Raw genomic sequence first — 20,416 nt, 5'->3', positions numbered from 1 at the left:
AATGACGGCTGTGGGATTTGAACCCACGCCCTATCGGACCAGAGCCTAAATCTGGCGCCTTAGACCACTCGGCCAAACCGTCGGTATGCCGTTACAAATGTCTTCTTAATATATTTGATGTTTTTATGATTTGACACAGCAGCGCTTTTTTTATAGTCCAGGTTTTTTGCTGTTGGATCTTCCTCTAGTGAGTGTGCTGAAATACATACGTTTTCCAGTTGGAATTTACCCAATTATCTTCATTAAGTCATCCTATTGCTAACTCCAGCTTTCATGTAATTGCTGATTACTTCCTTGCCTTTCTAATTTAAGTAGATTGCCGCAATGCAAATGGAATATCTTAATTCCCTTTTTTTAGGACAAAATTGAATCTTTATTATTCCTACTTCTCAGTTACCTAATGGAGGGATGACTGGAAAAAAACGCCACGCTGGAAAGAGAAAGAGGGATATCTATTAGTATCTAATAATGATGAGCCTAACTAGTAAATAGCCAGCAGTCCTTTACCTTCAATTTTCTGTTCCTTTCTTTTACATTTTGGTCAGAATGATTGTTATTGTATTAACCGTCACTTGTTCCAGAATAGAAGTTCTATGCACTCAATTAAAATATCAGTTGCTGCAGCTTCAGACTGATAGAGGTACATGTATCTCTATTCTGGTGATTTTATATGGTTAGCAGTTGTCTTTAGTGTGATCGCACTTTAGAAATTTCATTCACAAAAATTAGTATAAAAATCCAGTGGGATATGCAATTTTAATTTTGAAGGCCGAGTATCTCTTTTGTCTGATTATGGTTACATAACAAGAAAAATGAGTGTTTTGTTTCCTCTTTTCCTTTCATTGCATGTTTTTTTTTTCAGCAACTTCTTTTCCTATGCTTTCTGGTGAACAGCAAAAAGGTTTTGGAGAAAACTAAAGCATGCATCTTGTTCATGCACATTCATTCACAAGCAAAACCTCTGCTGTTTGTGCTACTACTCCTATCAAAAGACTAGAATAATTTTTATCAAGCTAAATTCTGATTCTTGGGCACAATGGAGAAAAAGAAAACAGAAAACTGGGATATAGATTCCTCCTATTCTCCTACTACTTCGACTCTATTAATGGTGAAAAGGGAGCTCTTTGAGAAAGTTTCTATACAACTGTGAGGCTCAGAAATCCCACAACTTGGAATTTCCACATGATTGGTTGAAGCTGCTACCTAAGCCAACACACCAGTGTTCTAAGGAACTGTCTCCTAATTCCTCCAGGTTCCAAAACTCCGTTTCTTCTTTGGGAGTGAAGTATTTATCTGTTTCTTCTGCTGTATCATCATCCTCTTCCTTTACCCTCTTGTGGTCAAATCTTGCATTTGAACAACCGGGACTATCTTTCAACTCTAAGTCTGTTCCTCCATTTTCTGAGCTTGTGTACAGTTCATTGTCTTTTAAATCTTGGATTCTGCTGCTCTTTTCTAGCTCATCATTTAATGTCTCCAACTGTTTAACACAACAAAATATTTAGCTTCTATAAGTTGGTTTTGACTGTTAGAAAGAGGATACAAAGAAAAGAAAAAAAGAAATATACCTGAATGAGCAGTCTCTCCTTTTCTGTTTTCAAGGATTGAAATTGCATGTTTAAATTGTCAAATTTAGCTTTGAGTACTATATATTCGTGCTCTAGTTGCTTTGATTTCCATCTGGCCCTTTTGTTCTGAAACCAAATAGCTACTTGGCGCGGCTGCAGCCCAAGATCTCTTGCCAACTGCAGCTTCTTTCTTGGCTCAAGCTTTGTCTCTAGTCTAAACATGGATTCAAGGAACTTGACTTGTTCATCAGTAAACCTTTTACCATTTTCAGTACTCTTCTTCTTTAAGGCTCTCTTAGAGTTGGGACTTTCAGATTTTTCCAGTTCTTGAAATTCTTGTGGTTCCATTAGTTTGTTGAGATCCAAGTCAGAAGAAGGTGTTCTGTTATCAATTGTGTATTCAACTGGACATATGGAGAATATTATATTAGCAGGGCAGCTATGTTTAAAACTTGTTGTATATGTGTCTTGATCTAATATATAGTCACCTATGTGAGAAGTATCTCCTGTGGTTGCTTTCAGGTGATTGGGACTTTTGTTTTGCTGGTTGATTCAAGCCAATTGTCTAAGCTGTCGTGTATCTTTTTCCAACTTATCTCTTTTGGATATTTTGATATCTTTTTAATTCTCAGGGATATTTAACTTCTTGCTGTACTGTGTGAATGTAATGAGATTGAGGACTTCCCTATACACAAAAGGGAAATTTAGATCCTACTTTAATTACCATATACATGATACTCTATTTAAGTTGTGCAGACTTTCCAAAACAGCTACTGCACTCGTGTCGGACCCTCCGAAAAAAGAATCCGACATGCACCCATCAATATTTTTGGAGAGTTCGAGTAACATAGCATGATGCATGATTAGTGCACTTAAAGGGTATGACATAGGCGGAGTCATTGAGTTCACAATTAAATATATATATGTATATAATGAATATTTTACTACAAATATAATAGTATTTAAGCAAAAATGAGTGGGTCTGGTCGAATCCGTACCTAATATGCTAGCTTGGCCTTTTGACGGTATGAGTGTGCACAACTTGTGTGCTGTTTTGTAGTATTGGAGAAGTTTTTGCTGATAATTGTTCATATGTTTCTGACAGAATTAAAGGTTTTATACAATTGTTTTGGGATCGTAGAATGCATATGATCGTGTTACTTCTATTCAGCATGTATTCAAACATACGTGTAACATATTTTACACATATGGAGAGAGACGTTTTGGAAGTAAATGGACTGTACATAAAGACAGTAAGATAATGGATATGGTCGCCTAGTAGCTACAAAAGAGAGAGCTTTTTGGTACTTGTATTATTAATAATCATGAGGAGGAAGAAACAGCCAATTTTAGGACTTTAGCTTCGACTCAAGATTCCTATTCTTCTGATTTTAAGTAGACCCACGTATTCTATGCTAAATTTTGATTCCTGAAATTTACCCTTTTTTACTTTTAGCTTGTCTTTGTAATTGAATTATTATTTGTTTGATGTGGTTGCCTGTTTCTACCTTGTCCTTATTAGACTTGAAGTGTCTCTTATACTATATACAGGTGTCATATGATTTATGGTATCTTTCTTTATTACGTATCTTTTTTTAGCCGTAAATTTTGAAAGTGTCCTGAGCAATCTTGTCAATTGTGATAAGCTCGATCGAGAGTTCAGTTAGGAAGAAGCTATGGCTAAATGGTAGGTGAAGTTGCTATATGTTCTAGTACTCATAACGCATAACACAAATCCCAGTTTTCATTTAACTTTTAATATCAAGTTGATGATCCAAGTTGTAAGAGATGTACATTGTAGCTGAAGTAGACAAATGAACCCATGAACTTAAAGAATGAGATTATAGTTATCTTAATGTAATCTTGTTTTATGTGGGGGTTTCTTTAGTGGGAACTTAACAAATCTCTTTTTAGACTTTTGAGTGACTTCTGAATTCTTTGTACTGACCCAAAATGAACATATTATTGCTGCTAGTTTTCAATACCATGTCCTAAGTTTTAAGTCTGTCAATGGATTTGCTGGCAGTTGATGCAAGATAATGTTAAATTTATACAAAGAGAGAATTTTGTAAGAACCTTTAAGATTAGAGAAAGATAAAATTCCAGGGTCAAACAGTCAGATTTTTTTAATCTTTATTCCAAGTCTGAGTTTTAGGATTCCTAACTAGTAGTTCTATGCTTGTGGGAGTCAATAAAACTATCCCCACTTATCAAATTTTGTTGGTGCATTGCACCTTCTCTCTTGCTACTCTTTCAAGTACCAACTCCCTGAAAATGACACCCAAATTTGTCCTAAACGGCCATGATTAGTCTTTCCTTTTCAATTAGCAAGGTATGCAACAGATGCCTTTATTACTTTTGTAATTTTCATTGTTCTTGGAGGGACATGTGTTTTTTGTAAGTATGGAATACTAAACTTTTTGTTTAATTATCTGACTTACTTAATTCCTATTCAAACTTTGTTCGTAAGAAAGTAGATTGATTTCAAGCTTAATAAGGAAGGTTTTGGACTTATAAATTGAAATAGGAGGAAGGTTCTGGACTTATAAATTGAAGGGCAAAGGTCCAAATATGCCCTTATACTATACGAAATTGAGCATATTTGCCCTTCGTTAATACTTTAGCTTAAATATACCCTTACCGTCACATAGTTGGTCCATATATACCCTTAGAGTTACACAGTTGGCCCATATATGCCCTTTTCGAAACGGAATTCACCCAAACTAATTAACTCTTTCTTTAATTGTATTAAAGTGTATTACAAACACTATTTCCTTTTTATTTACTTTTTTTCTTTACCTTTCTCTTTTCTTTCTTCTTTTTTCTTTTCTTCTCTTTTTTTTTCCTTTTTCTTTCTCCCTTATCCGTTTCCTACATTACTGATGTCTTCTCCATTTTCGTCACCAATTTCACTTGACAAAACTCATGAATTCCAATTACTAAGAAAATTCTCCCATAAGGTAATCAAGTTCCAATTTCACTGGCCCTCTAAATAAACAAAATTAACTTATTCCAAAAATTATGGTTTAAACTTTAAAATAATAAAAATATCTCAACCTTTAACAATACTCAAAAGACCAAAATATTTAAATTATTTCCAGAAAGATAATTTAATGATTAAAAGCCTAGAGTTTAAGTTGTAGTGTTATAAATTTGAGTTGTTAGTCTTTTTTCAGCTGGACATTTTCTATTTTTTTATTAACTATGTAGATTAGGGGTGTACATAGAACGAGTTGGTTGGATTTTTATCAAAATCAAACCAAACCAATTATATCGATTTGGATTGTTCGGTTTTGTTGGATTTTCGAATTTTTTGTTACATAAATATTATTTCAATATTACTTTGTTAAATTTTTTAGAACTAAATATATGTTCAGTAAAAATAAAAAAAATAAAAAATATATGATCTATAAAAATATTCTTATGGGAGAATTTTCTTAGTAATTGAAATTCATGAGTTTTGTCAAGTGAAATTGGTGATGAAAATGGAGAAGACATCATTAATGGAGGAAATCGGATAAGGGAGAAAGAAAAAGGAAAAAAAAAGAGAAGAAAAGAAAAAAGAAGAAAGAAAAGAGAAAGGTAAAGAAAAAAAAGTATTAATAAAAAGAAAATAGTGTTTGTAATACACTTTAATATAATTAACAAAAGAGCTAATTAGTTTGGGTGGATTCCGTTTCGAAAAGGGTATATATGAGCCAACTGTGTAACTCTAAGGGCATATATGGACCAACTATGTGATGGTAAGGGTATATTTGAGCTAAAGTATTAATGAAGGGCAAATGTACTCAATTTCGTATAGTATAAGGGCATATTTGGACCATTTTCGTAAATTGAAATAGGCACGTACAAGCTCCACTATTTCAAACTTTTTTAAAAAAAATGCCTGTAGACTCTTGGGTTTTATATAATAGGAGAAGCGCATCTTCTACCTCTTAAAGAGTTGAGAAGAAGTGGTGCCTCGCGCCGCCGTCGCTTGGCTTCGACTTGATTGATAATTTTTTGGACCAAATTTATTTTCCGTTTTCCGTTATTTATTTTTCTTTTTCCCGATATACTTTCGTGGATAATTTCCTAACACCTAACAGTCATTTTTGAAATTAAAATTTGCGACCAAATAGAAAGGTTTTTTGCCGAAACAATACCTCTTGTGAACATGTACTTTCGCACCTATTCAACCCAGACTTTTTGGCTATAAATTCAGAGGTTTGGTCTCACTTTCAGACCACCGAAAATTTGCATACTCTCCCTTTTCTCTTCTGCATTTCTGCATTGTTTTTCAAAAGCAAAAACGTAAGCATCAGTGTAATTTACTGCTGTTTGTTGAGTTCGACGAGGTTCTGTAATTTTCATTGCCAATATTATAGAATAGTTATTCCGTTATATCCTGGGAGAAATTAATCCAACAACCTTGGGCAACAGTGAGGGAATTAAATTCCTTAAGAAAACACAATTTTCTGTTGGGCTCGGAATGTTGTTCATCTGATTTATTTCTGTCTTTTGTTTCTGCTTTCGTTTTATTTTGCAGAAATTATATTTTCAAATACAGATACTAACAAGCTTAAGGATTTTTTTTAATATTTTATATTTATCCTACTTTCTGCTTTGGGAGACTAAAATTCTTACGATTTTCTACTCTCGTTTTGGAAATTAAAATCTTCGGATTTTCTACTCCCGTGAGATTAAAGTCTTTATGTCTTTCTATTCAATCCGAGATTAAAATTCTAGTGATTTTTTCCTCGGTTGTTTGTATTCGATTTGAAGATATAAAAACTTCACCGACTTACTAATTCTGGTTGTGTCAATTTCTTTTACAAAAAAATGACAACAAAAGTACGGACCAACAAAATGCTGCAATGGCTGCGTCTTCAAGTCGCACAACGCCTGCACCTGCGATGGCTTCGGCAGAAAATCCCGAAAAGTTTGCCGGAGTGGACTTCAAGCGCTGGCAGCAGAAAATATTCTTCTACCTAACCACACTCAGTTTGCAGCGCTTTATTTGCGGGGATGTTCCAGTTTTAAGAGAAGATACTCCCGAAAATGAACGATTTGTGGTCACGGAGGCATAGAAGCATTCTGACTTCTTATGCAAAAACTTTATTTTAAGTTGCTTGGAAGACGGCTTGTACAATGTTTATAGCGTCATGAAAACATCAAGAGAGTTGTGGAATGCTCTTGAAAAGAAGTACAAGATTGAAGATGCTGGACTTAAGAAGTTTGTGGCCGCAAAATTTCTGAATTTCAAAATGGTTGACGGCAAATCTGTCATAACGCAAATCCAAGAATTGCAAGTTATTGTTCATGACCTCCTTGCTGAAGGTATAAACCGAGTCAATATTTTTATTCAAGATATTAATTATTTTACTAATTATAAATATGATTGAAGGTATGGTCATAAATGAAGCGTTTCAAGTTGCGGCATTTATTGAAAAGTTGCCTCAGTTGTGGAAGGATTTTAAGAATTACTTGACACATAAGCGCAAGGAGATGACGCTTGAAGACCTTATTTTTCGTCTACGGATTGAAGAGGACAACAAGGCTGCTAAAAAGAAGTCCCGTGGTAACTCAACAATAATAAGAGCAAATATTGTTGAGGAAGCATCTACAAGCAACAAAAAGAGAAAGAAACTGTCTGGTCCAAAGAATTACCCGAGCAAGAAGAAGTTCAAAGGTAATTACCACAACTGTGGAAAGGTTGGACATAAAGCTGTGGACTGCCATGCACCGAAGAAGGACAAGAAGAAGAGTCAAGCAAACATGGTTGAAAAGAATGATGAAATTGAGGACTTGTGTGCCATGCTATCTGAATGCAGTCGTTACGACCCGAAATTCCTACCTTCGGGACCGTGATGGCGCTTAACATTTCACTTGCTAGGCAAGCCAACGTTAGAATAATCTTAACCATTTTTAAATAATTTAAATTAAACGGAAGCCAATTACTAAAATAAAATGCGGAAGACCATAACTACTGAATCATCAAAATACATCCCCGATCTGGTGTCACAAGTGCACGAGCTACTAGGATAATACATATAAAGGTCTGAATAAAATTCAAGTTGTTTGAAAGATAATACACATCTAAGATAAGATAGAAGGGGACTTCAGAACTGCGGACGTTGTGCAGTTATACCTCAAGTCTCCTCTGGGTAGTTGAATGCGAGCAAGTCTATGGTATGTCGCTGGGACTAACTCCAAAATATGCACAAGAAGTGAAGAGTGTAGTATGAGTACAACCGACCCCATGTACTCCGTAAGTATCGAGTCTAACCTCGACGAAGTAGTGACGGGGCTATGACAAGACGCATATGTAAATAATCTGTACAAGTATATATAAATACGAAACAACAATAACAATTTATAAATTTGAGAGGGAACATGAGAAGGGGAATGATATATTTCAGCAGGAGAAGTGTCACGTAGCAGCCAATTAATTTATCAATAATAAAATGAGCGGCTGATAATATAAAAATGGCACGGCAACACCCTTCGTGCTTTTACTCTCATTCCTCCCATAAACTGATAAATAAATAATAATAATTGGCACGGCATCATCCTTCGTGCTTTAACTCTCTTTTGGCACGACATCACCTTTCATGCTTTTACACTTTCTGAAAATGACATGGCATCACCCTTCGTGCTTTTACACTCAAAAATGGCACGACAACCCCCTTCGTGCTTTTACACTCTTTCTCACCATGACAATGATAGTATAAATAACAAAAATGGCACGGCATCACCCTTCGTGATTTTACGCTCTTTCTCACCATATTCAACAATAATTAAATCAATAAAAATTCCATAAATAATGTTCAAATAATCAATAATAAACTTAACCAGGAATATCTTAATTAAATAAACAATTATTCAAAATGAATTAAATTCCTCCAGCATGCTTTGACTCAACCACAACGCATAAGTACTCGTCACCTCACATATATGTTGTACCCGCACATTAAATCACGTAGCAAATAAATAAATAAATCCTACTCCCTCAAGTCAAGGTTAACCACAATACTTACCTCGCTTTGCAACCAACTCAAGATTCCAATAAACCTTTACCTCGCGAATTCGTGTCCGAAATCCTCAAATCTAATCATAAACAATTCAATATACTCAATACAAATCGTAGAAATTAATTCCATATGAATTTTCTAATTTTTCGTATTAAAATCCAAAATTCATCTCAAAAATCAACAATGGGACCCATGTCTCGAAGCTCAAAAAAACTTACGAAATCCTAATACCCGTTCCGAGACGAGTCCAACCATACAAAAATTATCAAATTCCGATATCAAACGGACCTTCAAATCTTAAATTTTTGTTTTTGGAAAGTTTTACAAAAATTCTAATTTCTTCCATCTAAATCCGAAATAAATGATGAATATAGACATGGATTTATGAAATATAATCACTTTTGGTTATAGAACACTTAACCAATTCAAACTCGTAAAAAATCCCTTTGGAATCGCCTAAATCCGAGACCCAAAACTCAAAATGAGTAAAAATGATTTACTTCCGATTTTATGGGTTCTGTCCAGGCTTTTTCGCATCTGCGGATACTTAACCGCATTTGCGGAGGTTGGGGTCGCTTCTGCGGGCTGGCTCGCTTCTGCGCAAGGCTGCCCCTTCCCCTTTTTCCCGCTTCTGCGATGCGTGGGCCGCTTCTGCGGTCGCGCTTCTGCGACACCCTGTCCGCTTCTGCGAGGCATGGCTCGCTTTTGCGAGCTCGCACATGATGTCTAAAATCCGCAGGTGCAATTACACTAGAAGCCAAAATTTCAGATTTTTCTTAAGTCCAAATTTTGATCCATTAACCATCCGAAATCCACCCGAGGCCCCCATGACCTCAACCAAATACACCAACAAGTCCTAAAACATCATCCGAACTTAGTCGAGACATCAAATCACATCAAACAATGCTAAAACCACGAATCATATCCCAATTCAAGCTTAAGGAACTTAAGAATTTTTAACTTCTATATTCGATGCCGAAACCTATCAAATCAAGTCCGGTTGACCTCAAATTTTGCATACAAGTCATAAATAACATAACAGACCTATTCAAATTTTTAGAATTGGATTCCGACCCCGATATCAAAAAGTCAAATATGTGGTCAAAATTTGGAAATCTCTAGCCTTTAAATTTCTAGTTTCCGTTAAATGGTCATAACTTGAGTTAGGGACCTCCAAATTAAATTCTGGACATATGCCCAAGTCCCAAATCGTGATACAGACCTACCGGAACTGTCAGAACACCGATCCGAGTCCGTTTGCTCTAAATGTTGACCAAAGTCAACTCACTTGAGTTTTAAAGCTCTATTTAACATTTTAATCCATTTTTCACACAAAAAATTTTCGAAAAATTATACGGACTGCGTACGCAAGTCGAGGAATGATAAATAGTACTTTTCGAGGTCTTATAGCATAGAATTAATTATTAAATTTAAAAATGACCTTTTGGGTCATCACATTCTCCACTTCTAAAACAAACGTTCGTCCTCGAACGGAATTTGAAAAGTACCTGAGTTGGTGAAAAGGTGTGAATATTTACTCCGCATGTCTGACTCAGACTCCCAGGTAGATGTCTCAATTGATTGACCCCTCCATTACACCCGAACTGAAGGATAACTCTTAGACCTCAACTGTCAGACTTGCCGGGCTAGAATAGCTACTGGCTCCTCTTCGTAAGTCAAATCCTTGTCCAATTGGACTGAGCTAAAATCTAACACATGAGACGGATCACCATGATATTTTCGAAGCATAGACACATGGAACACCGGATGAACCGCTGATAAACTAGGTGGTAATGCAAGCATGTATGCTATTTCGCCCACCCTTTCAAGAATTTCAAAGGGTCATATATACCCAGGGCTCAACTTTCCTTTCTTTCCGAACCTCATTACACCTTTCATATGTGAAACTCGGAGCAATACTCTTTATCCAACCATGAATGCAATATCACGAACTTTACGGTCGGCATAACTCTTTTGCCTAGACTGAGCTGTGGAAGTCGATCCTGAATAACCTTGACCTTATCCAAGGCATCCTGTACCAAATCAGTACCCAACAACCGAGCCTCTCCCGGTTCAAACCAGCCAACTGGCAAACGACATCGCCTCCCGTATAATGCTTTATATGGAGCCATATGAATGCTCGACTGGTAGATGTTATTATAGGCAAACTCCGCAAGTGGCAAGAACTGATCCCAAGGACCTCCAAAGTCTATAACACAAGCGCGGAGCATATATTCCAATATCTGAATAATGCGCTCTGACTGTCCATCTGTCTATGGATAAAATAATGTACTCAACTCAACCTGTGTGCCTAACTCACGCTGTACAACAGTCCAAAAGTGCAAGGTAAATTGCGTACCTCCATCAGAAATGATAAACACGAGCACACCGTGATGGCATACAATCTCGCGGATGTAAATCTCTGCTAACCATTCTGAAGAATAGGTAACTGCTACTGGAATGAAATATGATGACTTGGTCAAGTTGTCCACAATGACCCATACTGTGTCGAACTTTCTCTGAGTCCGTGGAAGCCCAACAACAAAATCTATAGTGATACGCTCCCACTTCCGCTCAGGAATTTCAAACTTCTGAAGCAAACCACCAGGTCTTTGATGCTCGTACTTAACTTGCTGACAATTCAGACACCGAGCTACATATGCAACTATATCCTTTTTCATTCTCCTCCACCAATAATGTTGCCGCAAATCTTGATACATTTTGGCGGCACCTGGATGAGTAGAATACCGGGAACTGTAGGCCTCTTCCAGAATTAATTCACGAAGCTCATTCACATTAGGCACACAAATACGACACTGCATCCGCAGAACTCCATCTTCCCTCATAAGTAACTTGCTTGGCACCAACATGCCGCACTGTGTTCCTAAGGATAAGCAAATAAGGGTCATCATACTGTCGCTCTCTGATGCGCTCATATAAAGAAGACTGAGCGACTGTGCAAGCTAGAACCCGACTTGGTTCTGAAACATCTAACCTCACGAACTGATTAGCCAAAGTCTGAACATCTGCAGCTAACAGTCTCTCACCAACTAGAATATACACAAGATTGCCCATACTCATAACCTTTCTACTCAAAGCATCAGCCACTATATTGGTCTTTCCGGGGTGATACAAAATAGTGATATCATAGTCCTTCAATAGCTCCAACCATCTTCTCTGCCTCAAATTGAGATCTTTTTGTTTGAACAAGTATTGTAAGCTACAATGATCAGTAAATACCTCTCACGAGACACCGTAAAGGTAATGCCTCCAAATCTTCAGCGCATGAACAATGGCTTCCAATTCTAAGTCACGAACATGATAATTCTTCTCGTGAAATTTCAACTGTCGTGATGCATAAACAATCACCCTACTATCTTGCATCAATACTGTACCAAGCCCAACGCGAGATACATCATAATATACCGTATAAGATCCTGACACATGTGGGTATTACCAACACTAGCGCTGTAGTTAAAGCGCTCTTGAGCTTCTAAAAGCTCATCTCACACTCGTATGACCATCTGAATGGGACACCTTTCTAGGTCAGTCTGGTCAATGGGCTTGCTATAGATGAAAACCCTTCCACGAACCTGCGATAATAACCCGCCAAACCCAGAAAACTCCGTATCTCCGTAACTGAAGTAGGCCTAGGCTAGTTCTGAACTGCCTCAATCTTCTTAGGATCCACTTTTATGCCTTCAACCGATACAACATGCCCCAAAAAGGCGCATTTTGAAAATTTGGCATATAACTGATTATTCTTCAAAGTCTGAAGCACAATCTAAAGATGCTGCTCATGCTCCTCTCGATTGTTGGAGTAAATCAATATTTTATCAATGAATACAACCACAAAAAAATCCAAATAGGGTTTGAATACCCGATTCATCAAATCCATAAATACAGCTGGGGCATTTGTCAGCCCAAATGACATCACTAGGAATTCGTAATGCCCATACTGAGTCTGAAAAGCTGTCTTAGGAACATCGGATGCCCTAATCTTCAACTGATGGTAACCAGACCTCAAATCGATCTTCAAAAATACCTTGGCGCCCTGAAGCTGATCGAATAAGTCATCAATTCTTGGCAACGTATACTTGTTTTTGATAGTGACCTTGTTCAACTGCCGATAATCTATACACATCCGCATTGAACCATCTTTCTTCTTCACAAATAACATTGGTGCACCCCAAGGTGAGACGCTAGGTCTAATGAATCCCCGATCAAGCAAGTCTTGTAATTGCTCCTTTAATTTTTTCAACTCCGGCTGGGCCATACGGTATGATGGAATAGAAATTGGCTGAGTGCTCGGATCCAAATTAATACAAAAGTCTATATCCCTGTCGGGTGGCATCCCCGACAAATCTGCAGTAAATACTTCTAGAAATTCACAAACAACTGGTACTGAGTCTATAGAAGGAACATCCGCATTGGGATCGCGAATATAAGCTAAATAGGCTTGACACCCCTTCTCGACCATACGCCGAGCTTTCATATAATAAATAACCCTGGTGGTAGAATGACTAGGATTTCCTTTCTACTCTAATCGAGGTAACACCGGCATGGCTAGGGTCACTGTCTTGGTATGACAATCCAATATAGCATGATAAGGTGACAACCAATCCATACCCAAGATGACATCAAAATCTACCATATCAAGAAGTAGAAGATCCACACTAGTCTCAAGACTACCAATAGTAACCACACACGAACGATAGACATGATCTACTATGACAGAGTCTCCCACCGGTGTAGATACACACACAGAAGCACTTAGAGAATCACAAGGCATCACCATATATGAAGCAAAATAAGAGGACACATAGGAATAAGTAGATCCTGGATAAAATAGAACTGAAGCATCTCTATAGAAAACTGGAACAATACCTGTAATCACAACATCAGATGATTCGGCCTCAGGCCTTGCTGGAAAAGTATTAAATCGGGCCTGGTCCCCACCACTATGAACTGCTTCCCTAAGATGACCTCTAACTGGCTGGCCTCCACCTCTAACGGCCTGACCTCCACCTCTAGCTGCCTGACCCCTACCTCTTGCTGGCTGGGCGGGCGATGAAGCAACCGGTGCTGGAATCATAGCACGAGAACCCTGTTGTTGCATGCTGCCCTGAGACCTGGGGCAGAATCTAACAATGTACCTCGGATCACCACAAGTATAACAAGACCTCGACTGCTGTGACTGCTGACCCTGAAATTGTCCCTATACACGTAAGTAACCACCTTGAAAACTCTGGATCAGAGGTGCACTAATAGGAGCTGGTGGTTCACTATAGGATGCCTGGAGCGCTGAATGAAACAGCTTGGGAGGATGACCCCTGCCAAAAGTACCCCTGCCTCCAGACGAGGCACCACTGAACCCACTGAACTGACGAGGTCTCTTATTAGACCCCTACCTTCTTTCCTATGCAAGAACCATCTCGATCCTCCTAGCAATATTAGCAGCCGCCTGAAAGGAAATCTCACTTTCGGTCTTTTTGGACATTTAAAGCCTGATAGGGTGAGTAAGTCCTTTAATAAACCTCCCCACTCTCTCTCCCTCAGTAAGAAGTAAAAGGAGAGCATGACGGGCTAGATCCACAAAACGGGTCTCGTACTGAGTAACAGTCATAATGCTCTGCTGGAGACGCTCAAATTGCCTGCGGTAATGCTCTCTCAATGTGATAGGGAGGAACTTCTCTAGAAATAGCCGTGAGAACTGATCCCAAGTCAGTGTAGGCGACCCAGCTGGTCTGGCCAACATAAGATCTCCCCACCATCTCTTGGCGGAACCCGTCATCTAAAATACAACAAAATCGACCCCATTGGTCTCAACTATACCCATGTTCCGCAGCACCTCATGGCAGCGGTCAAGATAATCCTATGGGTCTTCAGAAGGTGTACCACTGAAGTGAACTGGAAAGAGCTAAGTAAATTTGTCCAGCCTCAATAAAGCCTCAGAAGACATAGCGAGCCTATCACCGGCCTATGCCGTAACAACTGGCTGAACTACCCCAATTGGTAGGGCTACTGGAGCCTGATACTATGGAGCCACCTACTCCGGAGCGGGAGTAGTGGGGGTCTGTGGTCCTCCCCCAGCCTGTGAGACGGTTGATGCCACTGGAAATGTATCATTCTGGGCCACGCCCTCCACAAAACTCACCAAAACGAACTAGAGCGTCCTGAAGCACTAAGTAACTATGAATCCTTCCGGGACCTGGACTGGTACAATAGGTACCGTCTGAGCTAGAACTCCGCTCCTAAATCCACCTGAAGTTATACAACAGGTGCTGCTGCTCGAGCTCTAGATTGAGCTTTGCCTCTGTCTCTGCCTCTACCTCGGCCTCTACCCCTAGTCATAGTTGCCACCGGGGGCTCTGGTTCCTGTCCATCGGTAGATGTATTACATGTTCTCTCCATCTGCGAGAGAATAAGAATAGAGTGGTTCAATCATCGATGATAGAATAAAATTGCACGACAGAATATGAAAAAGTGATATTGTTCCTAAAATTCATAGCCTCTGAGAGATAAGTACAGACGTCTTTGTACCGATTCTTCAGACTCTACTAAGCTTTCTCGTGACTCGTGAGACCTAGGTAACCTAGTGCTATGATACCAACTTATCACGACCCTAAATTTCTACCTTCGAGACCGTAATGGCGCCTAACATTTCACTTGCTAGGCAAGCCAACGTTAGAATAATCTTAACCATTTTTAAACAATTTAAATTAAATGGAAGTCAGTTGCTGAAATAAAGTGCGGAAGACCATAACTACCGAATTATCAAAATACACCCCCGAATCTGGTGTCACAAGTGCACGAGCTACTAGAATGATACAAATAAAGGTCTGAATAAAATTCAAGCTGTTTGAAAGATAATACACAACTAAGATAAGATAGAAGGGGACTTCAAAACTGCGAACGATGTGCAGTTATACCTCAAGTCTCCTCTGGGTAGCTGAATCCGAGCAAGTCTATGGTGCGCTGCTGGGACCAATTCCAAAATCTGCACAAGAAGTGAAGAGTGTAGTATGGGTACAACTGACCCCATATACTCCGTAAGTGTCGAGCCTAACCTCGATGAAGTAGTGACGAGGCTATGACAAGACACATATGTAAATAACCTGTACATGTATATACAAATACAAAACAACAATAACACAATAAATAATAATTTATAAATTTGGGAGGGAACATGCGGAGGGGAATGATATAGAAATTTCAGCAGGAGAAGTGTCACGTAGCAGCCAATTAATTCATCAACAATAAAATGAGCAGCTGATAATATAAAAATAGTACGGTCCCACCCTTCGTGCTTTTACTCTCATTCCTCCCATAAACTGATAAATAAATAATAACAACTGGCACGGCATCACTCTTCGTGCTTTAACTCTCTTTTGGCACGGCATCACCCTTCGTGCTTTTACACTCTCTGAAAATGACACGGCATCACCCTTCGTACTTTTACACTCTCTGAAAATGGAACGACATCACCCTTCGTGATTTTATGCTAAATAATGGCACGATAACATCCTTCGTACTTTTATACTCTTTCTCACCATGACAATGATAGTATAAATAATAAAAAAGGAACGGCATTACCCTTCGTGCTTTTACGCTCTTTCTCACCATATTCAACAATAATTAAATCAATAAAAATTTCATAAATAATGTTCAAATAATCAATAATAAACTTAAGCAGGAATATCTTAATTAAATAAATAATTATTCAAAATGAATTAAATTTCTCCAGCATGCTTTGACTCAACTACAACGCATAAGTACTCGTCGCCTCACATATATGTTGTACCCGCACATTAAATCACGTAGCAAATAAACAAATAAATCCTACTCCCTCAAGTCAAGGTTAACCACAACACTTACCTCGCTTTGCAACCAACTCAAGATTCTAATAAACCTTTGCCTCGCGAATTCGTGTGCGAAATCCTCAAATCTAGTCATAAACAATTCAATATACTCAATACAAATCGTAAAAAATAATTCCATATGAATTTTTTAATTTTTCGTATTAAAATTCGAAATTCATCTAAAAAATCAACAATGGGGCCCACGTCTCAAAGCTCAAAAAAACTTACGAAATCCTGATACCCATTCCGAGACGAGTCCAACCATATAAAAATTATCAAATTCCGATGTCAATTGGACCTTCAAATCTTAAATTTTTATTTTTGAAAAGTTTTACAAAAATTCTAATTTCTTCCATCTAAATCCAAAATAAATGATGGATATAGACATAGATTTATGAAATATAATCACTTTTGGTTATAGAACACTTACCCAATTCAAAATCATGAAAAATTTCTTTGGAATAGCCTAAACCCGAGACCCAAAACTCAAAAATAAGTAAAAATGGTTTACTTCCGATTTTATGGGTTCTGTCCAGGATTTTTCGCATTTGCGGACACTTAACCGCATTTGCGATTCCGTTTTTGCGGAGGTTGGGGTCGCTTCTGTGGGCTGGCTCGTTTCTGCAGACTCGCTTCAGCGCAAGGCTGCCCCTTCCCCCTTTTCCCACTTTTGTGATGCGTGGGCTGCTTCTGCGTCATCCCATCCGCTTCTGCGAGGCATGACTCGCTTTTGCGAGCTCGCACCTGCGGTCTAAAATCCGCAGGAGCGATTACACCAGAAGCCAAAATTTTAAATTTTTATTAAGTCCAAATTTTGATCCGTTAACCATCCGGAATCCACCCGATGTCCCCGGGACCTAACCAAATACACCAACAAGTCCTAAAACATCATCCAAACTTATTCTATACCTCAAATCACATCAAACAACGCTAAAATCACGAATCATACCCCAATTCAAGCTTAAGGAACTTAAGAATTTTCAACTTCTACATTCGATGCTGAAACCTATCAAATCAAGTCTGATTGACCTCAAATTTTGCACAGAAGTCATAAATGACATAACGAACCTATTCAAATTTTCAGAATCGGATTCCGACCCCGATATCAAAAGGTCAAATCCGTGGTCAACTTTGGAAATCTTTAGCCTTTAAATTTCTAGTTTCCGTTAAATGGTAATAACTTGAGCTAGGGACCTCCAAATTAAATTTCGGGCATACACCCAAGTCCCAAATCATGATACGGACCTACCGGAACTGTCAAAATACTGATCTGGGTCCAATTGCTAAAAGTATTGACCAAAGTCAACTTACTTGAGTTTTAAAGTTTTATTTCACATTTTAATCAATATTTTTCATATAAAAATTTTCGAAAAATTATATGGACTGCACACGCAAGTCGAGGAATGAAGAATAGTGCTATTTGAGGTCTTAGAATACTGAATTAATTATTAAATTTAAAAATGACCTTTTGGGTCATCACAATAGCTTGGTAGGAAATCCCAAGGAGTGGTGGATTGATTCTAGAGCCACTCGCCATGTTTGTGCTAACAAAGAGTTATTTGCCTCTTATGTTCCCGCAGAGCCCGATGAGACTATCTTTATGGAAAACTCCGCAACAACAAAAATTGAAGGAGTTGGGAAGATAACTTTGAAGATGACTTCGTGCAAAGTTGTGACACTAAACAATGTTCTCCATGCTACTGAAATTCGCAAGAATTTGGTCTCTGCTGGACTTCTTATCAAGAATGGATTAAAGTGTGTGTTTGTTTCTGAAAAAGTTGTAATAAGTAAGAATGATATGTATGTAGGAAAATATTACCTAACTGAGGGCCTTTTCAAGTTGAATGTAATAGCTATTAATATCAATAAAGTTCAAGCTTCTTCTCACTTACTTGAGTCAGATAATTTATGGCATGCACGTTTAGGTCAAGTAAACTTCAAAACTATACGAAAAATGATTAACTTGGAAATATTGCCTAAATTTGAATGCAATAATTTGAAATGTCAAATATGTATGGAATCTAAGTATGTTAAACATCCTTATAAGTCAGTTGAAAGGAATTCAAATCCTTTAGACTTAATTCACACAGATATTTACGACATGAAGTCAATACCATCTCGCGGTGAAAAAAAATATTTCATAACTTTTATTGACGACAGTACTAGATATTGCTATATTTATTTACTTAATAGTAAAGATGAAGCAATTGAGGCATTCAAGCAATACAAAAATGAAGTTGAAACGCAACTAAACAAAAAGATCAAAATGATAAGAAGTGATAGGGGTAGAGAATATGAATCTTCTTTTGAAGAAATATGTTTGGAATATGGCATTATTCACCAAACAAATGCCCCTTACTCAGCGCAATCTAGTAGAATTGCGGAAAAAAAGAATAGAACGTTAAAGGAGATGATAAATGCCTTGTTGATAAATTCGGGTTTACCCCAGAACTTGTTGGGGGGAGGGGGAGCTATTCTTACAGCTAATCAAATACTCAATCGAGTTCCCCATAGCAAAACACAATCCATTCCATATGAAAAATGGAAAGGTGGGAAACCCAACTTAAAATATTTTAAAGTGTGGGGGTGTTTGGCTAAAGTACAAGTTCCTAAACCCCAAAAGGTGAAGATTGGACCGAAAACAGTTGATTGCGTTTTCATAGGATATGCAAGAAATAGTAAGGCATCTCGTTTTCTGGTTCATAAATCAAAAAATCCCGACATTCATATTAATACGGTAATCGAATCCGATAATGCTGACTTCTTTGAGAATATTTATCCGTATAAAAATGAATGCGAGTCGTCTAGTAAAAATTCTAAGCGATCTCGAGAAGAAGCAAATGAAAGTACGTTTAATGAGGAAAATTCAAGACATAATAAACGTCAAAGGACAACTACTTCCTTCTGACACTTTTGTTGGAAAATGAGCCTCAAACGTTTAAAGGTCATGATATTTTATTGATATGATTGAACCTTCCATCTCAACTACGGAAGGCAGGAAGCTCGATAACCTCAACCTCATTATAGATCGAAATTGGTACTTCGTTTCTAGTTAATAATTCGATAAAACATTTGTATTATTTTACAAGTAACCTAACTGTGTAAACTCTTTTAAATTGTCTAATAGTGTTGTAGGTTGCACTACATAGCCCAGTCTTGTAGCGTGAGTTTCGTGTGCAGGATCATAAGATTAAATAGGGGTGGTCCAGAGTGGTTTATGTCAATTTGTGATGTTTACTAAACGTGGGAAAAGGAGAGTGAATGTGGTGTTGTATTTGGATTACTATTACACTTTCAAACCTAATCTGGACAACGTCTCGTCATAGTCAAGCTATTTTTCTTTTTCTTTTTTATTGTGCCGACAGGACATGTATAAATTCTTCTATTAAATGGGACAAGAATGGAGCGTACAAGATGAGATCGATTAGAATGTTGGAGTAAAAGCTTAAGAATCTACCATGAATCCTTAAAATAATATAATAATGAAGGTTTTGGTGCAAATTGTATATTAGCAATAACTTCCTATTTAAAGAATTCATTCACGGTTGAAATCGGAATTCAAGTTGGGGGTGTAATAAGGTTGGGCTAGTTCAGACTTTTTAATTACCAAACCAAACTAATAGTGTAGAATTTTTAAATCTATTAGTTTCTCGACACGTGCATTGCAGGTGTATCCCGAGTTATGTAAACTATTTTTCATAAACCTACAAAGATGAATAATCAAACGTAGTATTTATATTATGTCTAAACAATAAAACTGGATTATCTCTGAAAATTAATGTAATAGTAATAATATAAGATAGGTTTTGTATTTTCTAGCTAGTATGATTAACATTCTTGTTTGATATAGACATTAAATTAAAATAATTCTTAAAAATGTGACATCTTGCAGTGACAATAGCTATTATTAATTAATTGAGGTAATATATTGAAATAATTATTGTTATTTTAAAAAATAGAAGTATTACCAATT

General features: G+C 37.5%; 2 protein-coding genes and 1 non-coding gene across 3 annotated transcripts; 1 reads left to right on the top strand and 2 right to left on the bottom strand.

Moving 5' to 3' along the window:
* Positions 1–2: 2 nt before the first annotated feature.
* Positions 3–82, bottom strand: TRNAL-UAG (transfer RNA leucine (anticodon UAG)). The gene has a single exon. It is a non-coding gene; the product is annotated as a tRNA-Leu (tRNA).
* Positions 83–1,002: 920 nt separating this feature from the next.
* On the bottom strand, positions 1,003–2,025 carry LOC107768134 (uncharacterized). Its single transcript, XM_016587237.2, has 2 exons — positions 1,569–2,025; positions 1,003–1,480 (listed from the first exon to the last, which is right to left on the bottom strand). Exons 1-2 carry the CDS (start codon positions 1,914–1,916, stop codon positions 1,154–1,156), a joined length of 675 nt encoding a protein of 224 aa, XP_016442723.1. The 5' UTR covers positions 1,917–2,025; the 3' UTR covers positions 1,003–1,153.
* A 4,399-nt stretch (positions 2,026–6,424) lies between these two features.
* LOC142179938 (uncharacterized) lies at positions 6,425–19,884 on the top strand. Its single transcript, XM_075250838.1, has 5 exons — positions 6,425–6,489; positions 6,676–6,824; positions 6,955–7,239; positions 18,024–18,243; positions 19,809–19,884. Exons 1-5 carry the CDS (start codon positions 6,425–6,427, stop codon positions 19,882–19,884), a joined length of 795 nt encoding a protein of 264 aa, XP_075106939.1.
* The last annotated feature ends 532 nt before the right edge of the window (positions 19,885–20,416 follow it).

Source organism: Nicotiana tabacum, chromosome 4 (assembly GCF_000715075.1).
Source record: "Nicotiana tabacum cultivar K326 chromosome 4, ASM71507v2, whole genome shotgun sequence".
Taxonomy (NCBI): Eukaryota; Viridiplantae; Streptophyta; class Magnoliopsida; order Solanales; family Solanaceae; genus Nicotiana; species Nicotiana tabacum.
This window is presented reverse-complemented; position numbering and strand designations above follow the sequence as displayed.

Coding starts and splice junctions, on each gene's coding strand:
- LOC107768134 (XM_016587237.2), bottom strand. CDS start 1,916: ATGGAACCACAAGAATTTCAAGAACTGGAAAAATCTGAAAGTCCCAAC. Junction 1,481..1,568: donor AGGAGAGACTGCTCATTCAG/GTATATTTCTTT, acceptor TGTGTTAAACAG/TTGGAGACATTAAATGATGA.
- LOC142179938 (XM_075250838.1), top strand. CDS start 6,425: ATGGCTGCGTCTTCAAGTCGCACAACGCCTGCACCTGCGATGGCTTCG. Junction 6,825..6,954: donor GAATTTCAAAATGGTTGACG/GCAAATCTGTCA, acceptor ATATGATTGAAG/GTATGGTCATAAATGAAGCG. Junction 7,240..18,023: donor GAGCAAGAAGAAGTTCAAAG/GTAATTACCACA, acceptor ATGTTCCCGCAG/AGCCCGATGAGACTATCTTT.